The following is an 18,070-nucleotide window of genomic DNA, read 5'->3' as shown; positions in this document are numbered from 1 at the left end:
TAATTAAAATGTTATCACACTTACACAGAGCTCGCAAACAAAAAGTGAAGGGGTGGGAACAGCTGGGAATGGAAAGAGCAGTCTGGAAGGAGCTAATCTGTTCTCTAGGATCTGAGAGGTCTCTCAGAGTAAAAGCTTTCAATGGTTAATCCAAATTGTGCCCCTAACAGTCCTTCCTCATATGATGAGAGGTCTTGGCATCTTTGAAGAATAAGGAATTTTATTACACCCATCAAAGAAATACAGGAAAGTGGGAAGGAAAGTACTGGAACAAAGTTGTCCCTCACTTACTCCTTTAAATACTGGAAGAGAGATACACAGAAGGCATTCAGTGCTACAACTCATACTTAAAACTGCCAATCAATGCCAGCAACACAAGGGGTTTTGTAAAATAACTCAGAAACTGGGCTGGCATCTCAGTAGGCAGACTCTAAGTGTGTATTTGGAATAAGAAAAAGCAGTTTGTTTTTTATTATTTGAGAGCACAGGTTGGGGAAAACAAATGGCATGGGTTGGGGAGAACAATACACAGAATCACAGAGTAAGCTGAGTTGGAAAGAATCCACAAGGATCATCAAGTCCAACTCCCAATCCCACACAGCACCATTCCCAAGAGTTACATTTTGTGCCTGAGAGTATTGCCCAAAAATGCTTCTTAACTCTGTCGGGCTTAGTTGACACAATCCCTACAAAAAATGCCAGACTGGTGGGTGCACACACAGACCCCAAAGGGCGCCAGGTCTGTAGCAAGATCCTGCTGTAGATGCTCCCATGCTACCACAGCACACTGCACACATAGTGATGATGTTAGAGAGGGAATGACCTACCTTGTCCAGAAAGATCCACTGTCTTCTTGTGCGTTGTATTGCCATCAAAGAGTTCCATTATGTATCTGCCTTTGTCCTGTGGAGTTGGCTCATTGATCTGCAACCAGATCTGCTCCCCAGTGACACCAGTCCTCATCCGGTCTGTGAACTTAATCTGGGTGTCACTGAAAAGTCCAAAACAATGTTACCTTTTCGTTTTACTGGAGTATAAAAAGGATTTGCTCATGTTGAGTCACTGAGCACATCTGGAGTTACTAAATGACTTCCAAGATGTATATTCTGAAATCTTTGAAGCCAAATCCTTGCTAGAGTTGTGAGCCAGCTGGGCAGAATCAGCATGACAGCCTTTCCCTGCTCGAGGTCCAGCTATCCTCAGAGCTTGCAGAAAAATTATGCATCTCAGTCTACGACCTGAGCCATAAAAAAGCTGTAAAAGTCTACAAGCCAGGCCTCTGAAGGGTAGCCCAGGCACCCACAAATGCTCCTGTTCTCTTTTGAGCAGAGGTTTATTTCCCCTTGGGCTAAACAGAAGTATGCAGGGCTGTATCTACAAAAAAACTCCACTTTTGTCAGAAATGGTGTTTGCCCTGTTGAAATTATTTCTGATGCTCTGCTATGTTAGGAATTTAAACACACTTTGACATAATCATATCTTCTTCCATTAAAAAACCAGAAAACAAAACAAAAAACCCAAAAACACAACGCCCCACTCCCTCAGCCCCCAAAATCAATTTCTTAGCTCCCTAACTAAGCAGGTAATTTCCCTGGATGAGGAAAAAGATATTTGTCAAATAAGCTACTCATTTCCTTGTTATCTTTAAACTGATAACTTTGAATGCACTGGAGGGAATTTTTTTTTCCTAGATTAATTTGACATGCTTCAAGATGAAACAAGTTTCTAAAAATGAAATGGAGGAAAGAGAGAAAGAGAGAGGAGTGAAAAAAAAAACCCCAGAATGCTTCATATTCTCTTGCACTTATTTGAAATACTTGGGACTTTTGATGATACCAGGTCAAAATGGGTGCCATGAAAAAAGAAGGCCTCAAATCACTTTCATTTCTTTGACAGAGTGCTGGTTAACATCATGTCAATAATTACAGCAAGCCTGGTACAGCACATCCTGGGCCTTCTGTGCCTCATTTACGTGAGTTTTATTGAGAGATCAGTAATTCAGATTCCATCGTACAGACTAACTACTACCATGTCCACAGGAAGTGAAACAGCAAGAATAGTAATAATGGATTTGAAGTGATCTAAGTTGTTTACTTCTCTTGTTTACTTCTCTGAGTTTTCCAGTGAAAGCTGTTTGTGCTGGCTGAAAACTCAAAGCTGTCTCATAGATTTGGATGCGCAACTCCCATTAATTTTATGGGGCGCTGGGGATTCAAATTCTTTTTTAAAATCTCAGTTCTTCTGTCTGTCTTGGTTAGGTTTGTAGTGCTTGCAGCAGGGTTTGTCTGGATTTTACTGCCCCGGGCACGTGCTGGAATTTGCTTTGCCTCCTAAAAATGAAGCCATGGATTAAGAGGATATGCCTGCTTGTCCCAGTTCCACTGAATTGTGGCTTCTAGACAAGCAGACCTCCAGGGCAGGTATCTCTGAACTCATGGTGCTGGCTTCTTCTGAAGCCTGACGTCTCTCGGGTTATATTTGCATCACTCCTTGAAACTGAGTCAGGGAAAGATGCAGCTCCCACTGGGGAGGTGGGAAGTGCTCTAAAGCAGCACAATTCTGCTGGCATCCTGTGGCATGGGACTGTCTTTCATGAGAGAAACAACAGGAGGTTCTGGAACCACCACACCTGGCTCTCCTACTGATTTCCTGTGAATGTAATTGAAACAAACTCATATGAAATAAGGACTCATGAGAGAGGAAAGGAAACCTGGGCATCATCTTTCTTGCACATCCAGGTTCTTTCTGAACCTATGAAACCAAGATTGCACTGGGTTTTGCAAAGCTCTTGTGTACTTACTTGTGCACCCAGCCTACTCTCAAGTCTTCCACATAATAAGTAACATAGGAGTACAGTCTGATACCCTCAGCTGTGCTCTGGATTTTCAGGTCTGTTGCAGATAAAGCTGAAAGAGGAGCACATGGTTTTATGTAGCCATATAGCCATTCATTGAGTGCCACAATGAGTCATTCATTTGAAAAAAGAATTACGTGCTTACCAATCCTTCTGCATACTTCATTCATCAGATCTGCAAAAGCTGTGGAAATAAAATCCAGAGACTAAGACTCTGTGCCTGCAGTTCAAGCACAGTCAACAGTAGGACAAGTACTGTCTGAAATATTCTCCCCGGAAGGCTTGAAAAACCAGTCTTTGAAAAAGCTACCTTTTCAAGCATATTAGAAATCTGAGTAATGCAGAAATATAGCCTGTTATTTTACAGTTTTCAGACTTTCTTTAAGTGCAGCCTTGACGAATACTGCTGCAACTGAACAAGACAATGTTATTTATTTTTTTTGTAAATGACACTATTCAGCTGGAATGCTAACCCATCTATATACATTCTAATGGATAGGAGTGAAATGTTAAGAATATAGTAATCACAGTAAGTGGAAAGGCCTTTAAGCAATTGGCAAAATATAATTTAAAATATTTTAAAATTTTCTAGTTCTGTAATTTTTCTATACTTTTAGGCTTATTGATGTCCCCCTGAGGAAATCTGTTATCATTTTACTTTGCATTAACCACTGTATCCTCCCCAAATTATACAGAATCTAGATGCAATAAGCTGTATTCAAATCTCAGTTGTTTTAATCAGATGATCTTGCATCCATGAAGAACAAAGCCACAGGAAGGCAACATGTGCAGATGCCTGCATTACCCTGAACCTGCTTCAGTCAGGGTATCTGCTGGTGTGGCTGACCACAGCCAGACTCTGACCTGTGTCCTTGAGCTTTAGCTCACTGGAGTCCTTTCCTCTGTCGTCCTTCAGTATGACTTCATAAGTGCCAGCATCTTTCTTAGAAAACTGCAATATTGTAACAATAAAACCAGTTTTCAGAACAAGTACTGTAGAAAAATCTAGATTTTACTTGTGAACTCAGCTGATATCCTGATCCTGTGCCCAGGAAGGTACCCAATGCCTGGGGCTGCCCCCATGCCCCCCAGCTGCCCTTCTCCTGGTGGGGGTGGTGGCATGGGCTTTGGCAGGAGGTCCTGGTGTGCAGGACTTTGTCCTACCCCCAGTCTGCTGCAAGGCTGGGCATAAACCAGACCCCTCTGGAAGCCTGAGTGACAAGCACTTTCCAAATGCTATTCAGAATGGAAATGTGGTCTCAATCTGTTGCTAAATTGACATGCAAAGGAAGTGACAAGCTTATTATCTCTGCTGTCATCATTTCCTGAAAATCTGAACAGGCAGTTACAGACAGACATTTGCTTTAGCAAAAACACAGACGCCTTGTGAGCTTTTCCATTTTTAAAACCCACTTCCTTTTTCAATTGTTCTGCTGGAGTACCAGATTAGATCATATAATTCATCTGAACACTAATTTCAGCTGAGGGCTAATGAAGACAGTCACTCACCTCTGATATCAGCAGAGTACACACGCCATCCTTGAAGTCATGTTCTTCATCTACCATTATCTCCCTGTCATCTTTGTACCACACAATGTGTGTTTCCTTCTTAATATTAGCCACCTAAAATGGATGAAAACCACATCGCAATTATTCACTTCATCTGAGCAGGGGAGCTCGGGGTTGTAATTTGGGTTAGCTTGTTCCATGGGTTAGCATGTTCAAGTCTCTCATAGAAGAACAGCAAGTTTTACAACCTGATTGCAGTGAGTTACTGCAGGCCTTCATTTTAAAATGAGGGAGGCAAGAAGGGAAACGACAGGGATGCAAAGAGAGGGGAAAGGAGACCAGGGAATGAGTTGATGCTGTCCAGGGGATTTCTACATGCATAAACAGGCTAAAAATGAGTAAACCCCTGGATTTACAAAGACTTGTCATTCCTTTTCAGGTGCCTTTCTCTGAGTGAGTGGCTGATAGACCAGAAGAAAGAAATTCAAGGTGTTTTCCAACATATGTTGCTCCATGCAATGAGCTGTCACCTCAGCTGAGCTCAGCAGGACTAACCTTCAGAGGCTCTGTCACTGTCCAACATGCAGCTAGGAGTACAAAAGTAAAGGGCATGTCTTTAGTCCCTTCCCATCCTCGCCATCTGGGCAGTGGTAGGCCAATGTATTCTGAAACGTTTTACTCAGGGTTTTCCTTGCCCCTTACCTTACATTTCAACATCACATTACACTCATCGGTAACTTCCCATCCCAGTTTATCCACAAAATGAGGACCTGTTTGAAATTACAGATATATTTTTAAATGTCACATCAATGGTATTCATGATGCAAAATGAAAGACAGATGCATTTTACTTGACAAGAATACTGTTATATTTAATTGAGGTTTTATTTTTCCTATTTCTGCTTCAGAAGTAACCACGTAACACAACAAATCCCATGTATTTCAAATTAATATATATAAATATAAACAAACTCTTAACAGACTAACACGTATGTGATTCTTGTAAATAATCATATTATCACCTTGTTTTCTGTGCCACTCTTTTCTCTGGAAATCTGCTTCATCCCGTAGCTTCTTGAATACTAGGAATTAAAACCAGTAAGAAATATAAGGTGAAGCTTTATGTACCATTTGTACAATGCTGAATGTCACTGTAACAGTTTGGTCTAACTCTGTCCCTAGGATGTCAGTGAGAATCTGGCCATAGGATCAGGTTTTCACTGAACATTCCACAGTGTCAGAAGCCGATTATGGCTAACTCAAGTTTCCTGCAGTCATCAGGAGTTTCATGTGTCCTGTCTGATGATGTGCAAGCCCCAATCATACAGTTCCTGGTTAGAAGGCAAACGAGAGGCTGCAGAGTCAGCAGCTGCTTGAGCTCTGACAGGTGCAGCTACTTGTTCCCAGCTGAATGGGCTTTTTATTTGGGAAATTTTCATTCCACCCATAGGAAATCACAGCATGCTGCAGTATTTTACGTTTCTGTAACATTTCCCCATCCTCCCATCACTTTAAAAATTTCAGTTCATATACATGCCCTGTCCTATAAGAGGCAGGCAAAACTGCGGCATAAAAAACCTGGAATGTCTACTGGTGTTGAAAACAGTGAAAAGTGAGGATGACAACCTTGGCATAATTTTTCCAGCCCACTGTAAAATACAGATTAGCCTACCATCACCAATGAGGACAAGACTAGATTGATTGGTTGCTTTTCCATCCTGCAGCTGGAACGTGTAAGTGCCTTCATCCTTTTCTTCAAGTTTATCCATAATCATTTCAATGAGGCCGGTATTGTGGTCCACCTTCATTTTATATTTCTGCAGGAGCAGAAAGTACAGCAACAATAAATATATGTCAGAGACAGAAAATATTTGTGCAGTGTTATAATGGTCCCTTTAGGAGAAATTTTGTTTTATTTGGATTCCCACTTCTTCAGGTTCCCAGTTGTTCAGATCCCTATCCTATTCTAACTCACTATCTCTAGCTCTAGCTCCAAATGTACAACCAAATAAAGAAACAAATGTTTATTTATTGATGCTGTATAAGCACGTGACATGCCTGTTGCACAGTGAGTACTATGTTCTTTTTCATTAGAAAGGTTTAGATTTGCATCTCTTCAGAATAATGCTTTCTTTGAGGGTAATTATATTTTACAAGGTTGTGTGTATGCTCCATCTCTGCCTTCTATCTGATACCAGTGCTGCAACAAAATCATGCCATGTCCTGTCTTTGGGGATAACAAGTTCTGCAGCTGGAAACAACCACTTGGGAATTTTTCTATGATGTAATAAATTCTTTCAAACAAAGGAGAGGTGAGAACAAGGGTATTCTAGGACTATAGGTGAAGGAGGAGTCTGGGTGTTTGCAGTGATTCCTTGAAGACCACAGTTAATAGAACACATGGTATTCACAAAAGTGGCAGGAAGGCGTTATATACCTTCCCTTTATAAAATGCATCCAGTAGAATTCATCCGGAGCTCAGAAGTATGAATAAAATCTTTCTTATCATGCTTTCCATGACACATGCTATTTCACATGAAAATGCATCAGAGTAGAATACTAGTTGGAAGTATAGTGAAGATAGAGACACTAATCCTCATTGATACTCATGAAAATGCAAACATATGTAAGCAGAGAAAAGCCTTACCTCTCCATTGAAAATCTCCTTATCATTAAATACAAAGTTAGCCTTTGCATTGCCAGATAGTTTTTCAGCTTGCAGCCAGAATCTCACTTCTCCTTTTTCCAAGATTTCCACTGCCAACTCGGAGATAAGTGGGACAGCTACAAAGAAGAAAGAAAGGAATTATGCATTTATTTTGCCTGTGCCCCAACAACTATTTTGCCTGTGCCCCTAACAACAACTATTGTCTGCTGCAACCCAAAAGCCTTCCATACTTGAATACTGTGTGCAAGGTAACTAGCTCATAACAGCTCTTCATCTAGACAGAATGCCTCTCCACCCACATATACATAGAATGACAGATGAGATTTAGTCTTTTGATCCTTCAATCACAAGGTCTGGCCAAACTAAAAGTGTTCAAGATTTGAGGTCTGCTCCATTCTAAAACAAGGCTATTTCAAATGCAAACTGCAAGTATCTGTGAAGAATTACATGAGTCTGTATGGTGCAAACCCATGTTTAATGAGTTGTCTAATAATATTACTGTAAGACAGTGAACTGACTCAGAGGGAAAATAACAAAACAAAACACAAAAAAATCTCCAAGCATAAAGCCAGAACAGAAAGTCAGCTGCTGAGCTGTAGGTTGGGAGATCTTTGAAAACACTGACCCTCTGCTGACTGGAGCCTCCATCTCCAGAATTCACCAAGTATCCCAACATAATCTCAGTCTCCTCAGTACATTTTGTTTTCCTATAAATAACTGAAACCCTCACATATAAACCAATTCAGTGTGTCAACAGGGAAAAAAAAGTCTAAATTTTGAGTACTATACCATAGGTAACTCTTTTTTGCTTAGTTAGTTCCTGTTAGTAACAGTCCTCAGCTTGCTTTCACTGTAACTTTTCCTTAAGACACCATAATCAGCCACATTAAGCATGAATAGTTAGACTCTGAAATTGGGGCATACTGCTCATCTCATTGATTTCTGTCATGTTATCTGTCTTGGTGGATGTGCAGATTCTCAGTAAAAGTCATACTCTCAGGATTACGTGTGCTGCTGTGTGTGAACTCTCCCCCAGGCTCTACTTTCTCAGAAGTGTAAAGTCTGCATTGCTAAGGGTGTAGCATGGAGCAGCTGAGAGCAGTGCACAAACACATTGCAAAACACATGATGATGTAGGCTGGTGGCCGTGTAAAGCCACACCTCCCAGGGCAGACTGGTTTATTTAGCTCGGTGTATGCAGAGGCTCAGCTGCAGCAGGAGAGCACTGTGAGCAAAGTAGTGTCTGGTTTCTCTCCTCCTGCTATTTGCACCCTTCTAAATGACTGGAGCACAGCTGCCATCCCACCCCACTGCTAAACAGATTTAGGGGGTGAAGACCCCTCATGGCTCTTCCTTTGCCACACTCACTCCTCCTCTCTCCCACACCCACATGTGTGCTTTTAGTGTCTGAGTGGAACAAGGTCTGTCTCTGATAAAAACAAAGCTCCTGGGAGGTGAGGCAACAGTCACAGGGAAACAAAGAGAATTATGGAAAAGGCACATGCTTAACCAGAGAGGGAAAGCCTGGAGCCTGGAAAGGCAGCATTGCCATGAGGGAGTGGGGCAAAGACAACCCAATGGAAATGTGTCCCTGCTGTGCGAATGGTCCATGTGAGCCTTCCTCCCCCAGCACATCACTTTGTGTGTAAGAAACAGAAAGAATCTCAGGGGTTGCATAATTTCTTAAAACAAAGCAACTGAAATGCTACAGGAAGCAAGTGGGAGTGTGAATAGACATCAGGCTGCACTGCTTTTGTCTCACTGTCAGCTCTACAGCAATTTTAAGCCCCCACTTGGCTTGCCTGTTATTAACTAAGAATATCTTAGTCTAACATGGAAGAGAAAGTATCTCAGCAGCTGTTAAATAAATGGCTGAAAGGATGCAAAAGGATTCGTTTTTGGAGAAAAGTCTGATCACTACTCAGCCTAAAGGAACTGGACAAATTTGCCTTACAGCCTGCCATGAGCAAAAGTCTTATTTAAAATATTTCCATGAGCACCAACAGCTATTTTAGGCATTTTCCAGTGGTTTTACATCCTATTTGTATAGCATCACAAATTACTGGCAGCACTTGACAGGCAGTCCTCGGGCAGTTGCTAAATTGGGAAGCTGGAAGAGTTTCTTTTTACCTCATACCAACACACTGTCGTACCCATATGTAGTTGTGTTCTGTAAGGCTGTTATTCAAGCAATCCATTTTCCCATGGAGTTACTGGCTGCATGTGTTTCTAAGCAGAAGTTCCATTGATTGCTGCTCAGAAGTACAAACAGCTGAATCTCAACCCCTAGTTGTAATATATATTTTTCTTGACGTTTACACAAGGGCCCAGAGTGGCCAAAGCATATAAGACAGTTTCCTTCTTAAGGATACTTTCTGCAGTGGTCCCCCTTTTCTGCCTGTACCTTCTGGAAGCTCATGCACAGCTGTGTGTGTGCTGTTACCTAATGCAGTGCAAAAAGGATGATCTGTGTCCTGAGGAGCTTATTTTGTGACATTTGTAGTGAACACAAAGCACAGAAGAGTCCTCAGAAGGGAAGGGTCAGGGCAAGTAAGGTCATGCGACTGCAGCAAGGTTTTGTGATGACTGACTTCAGTGTGAAAATATAACTAGCAGAAGATAATTGGGAGGAGCAGAAGTAAACAAGGGTTTGTTTGGGCTGTCATTAAGCTATCAAAAGGTGATAGAGTATGTTGAAAAGAGGAGAGAAAAGGATGAAGAAGGAAATGAGAGAGATGATGTAGGCAAAAAGCCATTTCTGTAGCCAAGGATTGGTTGGGCTGAGAGGTGCAATGTGGGCTGAGTTGGAAGAGGTGCCAGCAGTGCATGCACTAAGCTGAAGATTTTAAAATGCAGGCAAGAGTTTTAGTGCCTGGAATGAAAAAGAAGAGAATATAGTGGGAGAAATGAAACCAGGTTTAGATCTCATTCTTGTTGTGTGCATTAAGATTCATTATGTAATCCAATAGTATTTTTCCCCAATTTATTCAAGTAATATTCCAATAAAAATAACCAAATCGTGCTACTACCAGGGTATCATAAATGTCTGTGGAATTAACAAAAATACCATCCCAGGAGTAGAAAGCATGTTCAAATTTTGTCAAATGTTCCAGGAAAGAGGGAGAGAATGAATTTCAGCAGGAAAATTCTGTACATATAGATCTTTACAGCTGAATTTACTACACTTGCCAAATTTGTTAACCTTAATTTTAACTTATGTTAAGTTCTGTTGGAATAAAATTAGAGAATCTTTCAAATTCTGGTTTTCAAATCAGGTCAGGCATGCTGAGTAAGTATTAAAGCTTGTTCTGCAGAAGAAGCAAAGCCAATAGGACACTTATTTTCCAGCTCTTATACAGACTTATTATGTAGCCTGCAATAGTATGGGAAGAACATCAGTAATATACAAATGTACTGAAAAAGGGAGAGAAAAAAAAAAGAATCCTAAATTTTTCAATCCAAACCCACTTTCACTTGAAATTACTATAGTGACGTCCTTACCTGATGGTGACAGGAGCCTTGTGACCGTGGACTCATAGAATGGTTTGGGTTGGAAGGGACCTTCAAAGGTCATCTAGTCCAAGGCCCCTGCTATGAGCAGGGACGTCTTCAACTAGATCAGGTTTGTGATACCCACTACATGCAATGCTTTCCCCTACAGACATGATTGATTCACTTACTTGGGAATTGGCGTTCATGGCTCAGAGCAAGCAGGCGTTTCATTTCTGCAAAAGACATAAAAGAAGTAATATGAGGTGTGTGCATTCCTTTTGGCTCTCAGAGACACAGCAGCAGGGAAAAACAGATGTGAAAGGGAACTAGGCATGCTTGGTAGGCATTATGTCTACCTTCCTCATCAATTGTGTAGCTTGATGAGACTCCATCAGTGTCTGTAACAATACAAGAGTAAATTCCCAAATCATCTTCTCCAAGATCCTTAAAGGAGAGTTTTGACCTATAAAGGAAAAAAAACCCAGTGTGATGAAAAGGTGAAATCCATCTGAACCAAATCCCTCCGTTCTGTCTATAATACCAGACATAAATAGCCTTGTGTTAATTTTCCCTGACTGAACAGACAAATGTTCAGCTCTGTCAACAACCAGAGTAAGTCCTACCATGTGTGATACAAATGGTGCCATCACCAAAAAAAAAAAAAGGCATGCTGTCAAGCCTTTGATGAACCTGGAAGGATCCTGTAGGTACAGACTGACTCAGTTTCCATATGGCAGCACCATGACTGTGTTTCTTTCAATATGGGTTATATCACTAGGAGAGCACATATGCCCTTCATGGGCTGAACCTGTGCACTCACCTTGTCTTCCTCTGGGAAAAGCCTGAAGAAACAGGATAGGCTTGGAGACGTTATATAAATTACTAAATCAGGCCATGGTGATGCCATCAAAAGAAAGCCTTGCTTACAGCAGCAGTTCTAAAGACTACAGCTGCATTACAAGGCAAAAGCATTTTGCAAGAAGCAAGATAATTTTATTATTTGAAGATTTAAAATAATAGGAATAGGACTAGGACTACTACTACTAATAATAATAATAAAAATGATAATTTTAATCTGCCTTGATTGAGAGGTTATAAGGTGATAGGGCACAGATTTTCTTTCCCCATGCCTAAATATCATTAAAGTGCCTACAGAGGAGGTCTGACTCACTCTGTGCAAGCTACAATTTCCAAATGGTCTGGATTTACTGGAGAGCAGCATTTGGAAAACAGCATTCTCAGGAAGTAACCATCAAGTAACAGAGACAGTTTTAAATCTTCCTGAGGTCATCCATTGAAAGGATGGATTTCTGTGGCAGTCCAGATCTCTCAAACACGAGACTATTGCTACCCCTGAGGGTCTTACTTTCCGCCTTTGGTATCGATGTTCAGTCGAGTGTCATCCTCAATTGGTTCATAATTCTTGGACCAAATGAACTTAGAGTCTGGAGACATCTGATCACATTCAAAGTTCAAGGAAATTACTCCATTGTCATCTACATCAACCACCACTTCCTTGGTTCCTTAAAGAGCAGAACAAGGCAATTCCAGTTTCTCAGAAAAGTCAGCAAACAAAATTCTATAGATATTATTCAGAGAGTGGATTAAGCAGATCCTTGCCATTTTCTCAGCTGGAACATAAACTGCTGCACTCATCGATATCCCTGGTCTTTGATTCACAAGAACAGTTCTTTTTCTAATCCACAGGTTAAAACACATCATAAATCAACTGATTTATTTGCATGAATCTAAACATCAAAGCATGCACGAGAGTTGCAATGAAGGGGGGAAAAAAGCAACACTCTAAATCTACTAAATGTCTGAGCTATTAAATAGCAATATTTTCCATGGCAAGGAGTAGTTAGAGGTTTCATTATACAGCATGAAATTCCTATTTTCTAATAGGGTAAGTGCTACACAGGGAATAACATGCAATTGTGAGAATTTGAAGAGGTGAAGAAGAGGAAGCAGTCGAGTTGCCCCAGCAGCACACATTTGTGACTGAGGCACATTTTTGGTGACACTGGCCTCGCTCAGGGAGGTTGGTTTAATTGCTGTGCTTGGCATCCAGCCCTGCTGCCGTCTGCACCATTAATCCAGGGACCACAAAGGAAGTGAATATTTGCAATTAGCTGCTTAAGTCACCCACCCAGTCTTGCCAGTACCTCCAATCATTGAGCTGGATAGGGTGACCCAGTTTGTCCTTTAAAAGGCCTTGGGGTTGAATCCTCGGTCAGCAACCTGAAGGCACCTCTATTCTGCTCCCTCACACCTCAGTGGAGCTGAGGGAATTTCATCTGGGATTTGGACAACCCAGTGAGCTTGTCATCTGTGGCATTAATGCTCATTTCAACAACTTGTCTGAGAATGTCAGGGAGAGCATGGGCACTGAGAGGTGCTGGAGGACATCCAGCCTTCTTTTCTGAACAGCTCTGAGCTGGATCTCACTTCTGAATAGGGCACTCATGTCCTATTACTTGGGCTAAGACAATTCTGGGCTGCCCAGAATACTAATGACACACTTTTTCCACAAAGTATTGTACTTTAAAGACAAGAGTCTTATTCTTGACACTGAGATTAAATGCTTTATTTTCAGCATAATTCTTAGTGACCCTCAAGCATAGTAGGAGATTTCTGTGTTTCATCATTCTAATACTATACACATCTTTTCCAGTGCTGCAAGCAGCCCCTCTCATGACAATCTGTGTACACACAGCTTTCTTAGTCTTCACACTTTGCCATAAGAGTTTAATGAAAAATGAGATTAATATTCCCATTTTGGTACAGTTATGTACCATCCCTTGCAGTAGTGAAGCACATTAACTACCAAACTGTGATAAACGAAGTCTGAGACCTACAAATATTTTACTAGGCAACAATATATTTGCAAATTTTTGTTATAATTTAATTTATTATATGCAAAAATCATCACTTGAAATTTCATTAGTGTTTAGTTTCCTCTAGGTCATTAGCCCATGAATCTTTTCATGGCACTTTATGTGACATAGAAAGAATTACAGCCGCAAAGTTAATTTGAACAATAGAATCTTTTACATTTGTTTTAAAGCATTCTCATTGTGTTAACAATGTATAGCATTTATTTCCAGAAGTGATGATGGAATTTATCTCTAATATTTATATGAGTAAAAAAAAAATTGCCTAAATTACTGGCCACATTTGAAAACCTCACTTCACCTATCCTGCAAAGCCAAATCCTATGGAGCCAAAGAAGCTGCCATAGGACTAGCAGTCCTAATTTTCCTCCCCTAGATAGCTTGGTGGTTTCAACATATCATCCAGAGCTTCTCTTAGAGTCACAGTAAGAAATTAAATGCTTAGATGTCATAGCACATCTCCATTTACCTGAACATTTTATTGCATTGAAAGGAAAGAAATAACAGGACATAAAGCAGACATCTTCCACACACTAGAGGTAATGGCATCATTTTGAACACAGCCAGTCAGAAAAGTTGAATGGGACAGATTTTCCTCAATTTCTGAGGTCCAGGCTCTTCTCAAGTGGCTGATGCAAGCTCATAATCTAATTTTACTTTGTATCAAAATAAACAAAGACTAAAGGCAGCAATGTGGAAGAGTTGCAATCTGCTCTTAGATTCCTCTTGTTTCCTGTGAGATCCACATATGCTGACATGCTTTTGTCAAAAGCCAAAGTTACACATCAAAAGTAGCCTGGATGGGTATTTGTTTACATGGTTGGGATTTTTCATTTAATTTTAGAAGATAGCTGTACAAATTAAACATGGTTTTCAAAGAAAAGAAAGTGGATGCAAAGTATTGAATCATTATATTTACACATTTCTTTGGATAAAGACAACTGGCACCCTTCGTATGAAAGCAGGTATTTTCATTCAGGATATTATTTGCTTACATTCTTTGATTAGAAATCTCAGTTATCTTGTGGTTTTGCACATTCACCAAAAGTAGCATTCCAGCAGGAACTGTCTAGAGAGACCTGACAATATTTTGTCTCCATCCAAGATGGTAATAGAGGCATGACTCATTGGGCAGCACCAAAATATTTGTGGTAATTTCTAAAAAATGGTAAGATTGTTCTTAACATTTTTGGGGTTAGAGTGAGAAAGGTGGAAGCTTGCTCAAGAGGCTGTTTTATGAAATAATTGTTTTTAATAAGTTTTTGTCTTTTCTTAATACCTTTAAGAAGCTTAGTTTGGTGGATTCTGTATCAGCAGAGCTCAGCTCAAAATATGGGTCAAGTAGATTTGTACACGTAAGTGGTTTTCAGTTTCCCTGAGTGTTCACTGGGCTAAATTCTCACTTTTTGGTGATGCCTCAGACGTCAGACCTATGAACCCTCCTTCTCTAATGGTGAAGTCTGTAAACCAAATTTTCTGCTCAAGTTCACTTCATTTGAGTGAACACTGAAAACAGTGTACTCCAATTTTTTTCTGTCATGTTGGTCATCTTCACGAGAGTTATTATTTTGTATTTGTTTGTACTTTTTTTTCAATTGTAGTAACATGCTCAATCCTTTATTTAGGACACTTGAAGAATGTTATAATCACAATGTTTTATCAGAAATATGATGCACAGATATTAACCCTCAATGAAAACAGATTAGCAAAGCCAAAATTTAGTATTAATAGTGGCTTAATTCTCTTTTTAGAGGTGGCTGCTGTATATAGCTGTTTCAGGAATAAATTTTTAATGTTTGCCTTACTTCACTTGCAGGTGATAGAAATAACCCTGGTGCTTCAGCAGCTTATAGATCTGAAATTATGTTTTCTATATTTTTCAAAGATTCTGTTTCAAACCCTTCTTATTCACAAAATGACTTATCTTCTTTTTGTCCTTGTATCCCAATTTTACATGCTTTCAACTGACCATCTACTCCTTCCAGTCCGTTTTTCCCATCCTAGCTCAACAGCAGTCATCCCAGTCTCCCTACTCTGTGCTTTCCAGTTCTTTTACACCCCCAGCTTCAGACCTCCTTTTTCAGGCTTTCTTGACTTACAGCTTCACTGAGGTCTAACTCCATATTTGTTGGAATTTTTGCTGCCCTGGCTGTAAGGATTGGGCATCTATGAGAGCTGAGCAGGAAGATGTAAAAATTAACCTGGGGCTCAGAAACTGGGAAAGAATCCCATGGTAATGAAGTCTGCAGGTGTAGGAAAGAAATTGTCAGAGAAGAGGGTGTATGATGGATCCAGGCTGAGTTGTACCCCTGTACCTTCTTACATCATAGCCTTATACTAGATTTGTTTAAAATATCTGGGATTTTATTTTGGCACCTTGTAGGACCCTGCACTTCTAAAACAATAGATGAGTATGTCAGAAGTTCATGCTTGTGTTTTCTGTTGGGGGCTTGATGACAAAAAGGTGTTGTCTGACCAGTCACCTATTTTACTGGTATAGCTAAATAAACCCCAGGGGTTTTGGGAAGTTCCAAAGTTCCGGGTATGGAGATGCTGCCTCTGTACTGCTTCCTGTGTTTCTTGCTAGTCTTACAGACACACTGGAGCCAGCCTTCACGGATGACTCCAACAAAGAGTTGCACTTGAATTCCTACTGAAAGTGGTCTCCAAAATGACTTCACTGTGCTTTTAAAGCCTTTCATTTAAAGACCAAGAGAAAAAATGTAGTTTCTCTTATCCTTTCCTGAGGCACATTACATAAGAAAAGGAGAATGATAAAGTATAAACAATTGGTTTAATCCCAGGAAAGGCAAAATTTACATCTGCAATTTTGATTCATTGAGCTGATTTTACTCGGTCCTCTACTTATGCACCTACCTGTAGAGATGTTCAAATCTTACAACTCTATTGTATCTTTATATTCCTGAACCTGTAGTTACAATAAGAAAGTCTGTTCTGACCTGAAAATGTATCAGACAATGAACTTAAGATATGGCCCTCAACTCATATCTTGCTTCATAAAAAAGCTTGACTTGAGAATGATCAGCTTCTTGGCATGTAGCCTGCAGGTGAACACTTTGCACAAAGAGGAACCTGTGTAAATGTGATGACAAAGAGGAAGCCTTTCCAACCAACCTGGTCGTGTTTCAGCCATGACAGCATCTGTGACATCTGACGGTTTCCCAACGCCAGCCTGGTTCATTGCCCGCACACGAAACACGTAGCTCACACCTTGTGTCAGGCCATCAATCTGGAGGAACCAAATACATACAGTGGTGTGTTTCGAAACACTGATTTTAATTTCACACTTATAAAGATCAGTCTGGGTATTTGACAATTCTATTTACTTTCTTTTTTTGTTTCTTTTCCAGTTCTCTTTTTTTTATTCAGTTCCAGAGTGACATGACTAATCTTTGTGACTTGCTCCTTCCTTGCATGGATAGTTAATGTTCAGGCAGCATCATTGCTGTGATTGATTTCTTAGAAAAAGGAGCACTGGTTTTGGAACAGGATGTTTTAAACTCATGTACATTGACCTCTGAAACATCGTAGTCTTTTACTGCAGATAAATGCTGACTTTAAAAAAAAAATTATCAGGGGAATAAGTGCCAGCCACACCTATTTAGAAATAAGAGGGAATTGGATTTAATTGCAGTGACTTGAAGAATTATACTGACATTATACCACCTGGGGATACTCCTATAAAACATATATGAAAGGATCACATTTTAAAATGACTTGTCTTTCAAATATTGTGAAAAGCATAAAAATTCTTCAGACTTATCTCTAGAACTGCAATACTGCTGATCACTTATTTAGAAGTCATTCCACAAAATTATGTATCATATGGCCTACTGAATATTCCTGTAAGTGGAGCCATGATCAGCACAGGATGATGCTATCAAAACTGATTTTCCCAAGGTTATGTTACTATGCCAGTATTTGAATTTTCAGTTATTTACCTTCAAGAATTTCTTTTGAAGTGGCTTCTCATTGACACTTTTCCAGTATTCTTCCTTTGCTTTACTTTCCTTCATATCAACATAATAACCAACTACGGGACTACGACCAGAATAAACTGGTTCCTTCCACAGTAAAACCAGAGAGTCCTTCCTAACTTCTGTGCATTTGACATCATGGGGTGGCCCTGAAATGTAAAAGTTGGGGTTATGGTATCAAAATAAATCCCAAAGAGACCAATGCATAAGACTCCAGAACCAAAATTAGACAGAACCCAGAACTGCCCACAGAACTTATATAACATTTAGTTACTCTAGACCCAATATAAATATAACTCATGCCAATTAAAAAAGACTAACTCAAAACACAGTCTAATTAGTTGAGATTGGTATCTTGATCAAATATTCATGAGCTTACAAAATGGACAAATAATCCCCAAACTCAGGGAAATAAGTTAATTATTAAGCTAATGTGCTGCTTTAAGGACTGGTCTAAAGTCCACTGAAGTCAGTGGAGGTTGTTTTCATTCATTTCAATGAATGTTAAAAGGTCAGGGATCTGGCCTTGTGGTGATACATTTAGATAAGGGTTACAAGACCCCATTCTTCTCTGCTTTGTACCTTAGAAAGGTATTTATGTCTAGTAATTAAACTAGAAAGCAAAGTGCCAGACAGAGTAGAGGAACAAAGAAGGA

General features: G+C 40.0%; 1 protein-coding gene across 1 annotated transcript in view; it reads right to left on the bottom strand.

Annotated features, from left to right (window-relative positions):
• The window catches only part of MYOM1 (myomesin 1), a gene marked incomplete at its 3' end in the record, with an annotated part of 71,998 nt that overhangs the window by 12,019 nt on the left and 41,909 nt on the right, over window positions 1-18,070 (bottom strand). Inside the window, exons 19-32 of the mRNA XM_083857672.1 lie at window positions 17,379-17,569; window positions 16,552-16,666; window positions 11,889-12,045; window positions 10,879-10,985; window positions 10,711-10,755; window positions 7,010-7,146; window positions 6,035-6,179; window positions 5,385-5,444; window positions 5,066-5,133; window positions 4,364-4,477; window positions 3,719-3,806; window positions 3,000-3,038; window positions 2,801-2,906; window positions 828-991 (exon numbers count right to left, since the gene is read on the bottom strand). Coding sequence (XP_083713798.1) covers window positions 828-991; window positions 2,801-2,906; window positions 3,000-3,038; window positions 3,719-3,806; window positions 4,364-4,477; window positions 5,066-5,133; window positions 5,385-5,444; window positions 6,035-6,179; window positions 7,010-7,146; window positions 10,711-10,755; window positions 10,879-10,985; window positions 11,889-12,045; window positions 16,552-16,666; window positions 17,379-17,569 — 1,536 coding nt within the window. The remainder of the gene's footprint in view (window positions 1-827; window positions 992-2,800; window positions 2,907-2,999; window positions 3,039-3,718; window positions 3,807-4,363; window positions 4,478-5,065; window positions 5,134-5,384; window positions 5,445-6,034; window positions 6,180-7,009; window positions 7,147-10,710; window positions 10,756-10,878; window positions 10,986-11,888; window positions 12,046-16,551; window positions 16,667-17,378; window positions 17,570-18,070) is intronic.

Source organism: Zosterops lateralis (genome assembly GCF_965231275.1).
Source record: "Zosterops lateralis genome assembly, chromosome: 1".
In the NCBI taxonomy this organism is placed as follows: domain Eukaryota; kingdom Metazoa; phylum Chordata; class Aves; order Passeriformes; family Zosteropidae; genus Zosterops; species Zosterops lateralis.
Note: the sequence above shows the minus strand (reverse complement) of the source record. Positions and strands in the feature narration are given on the sequence as shown.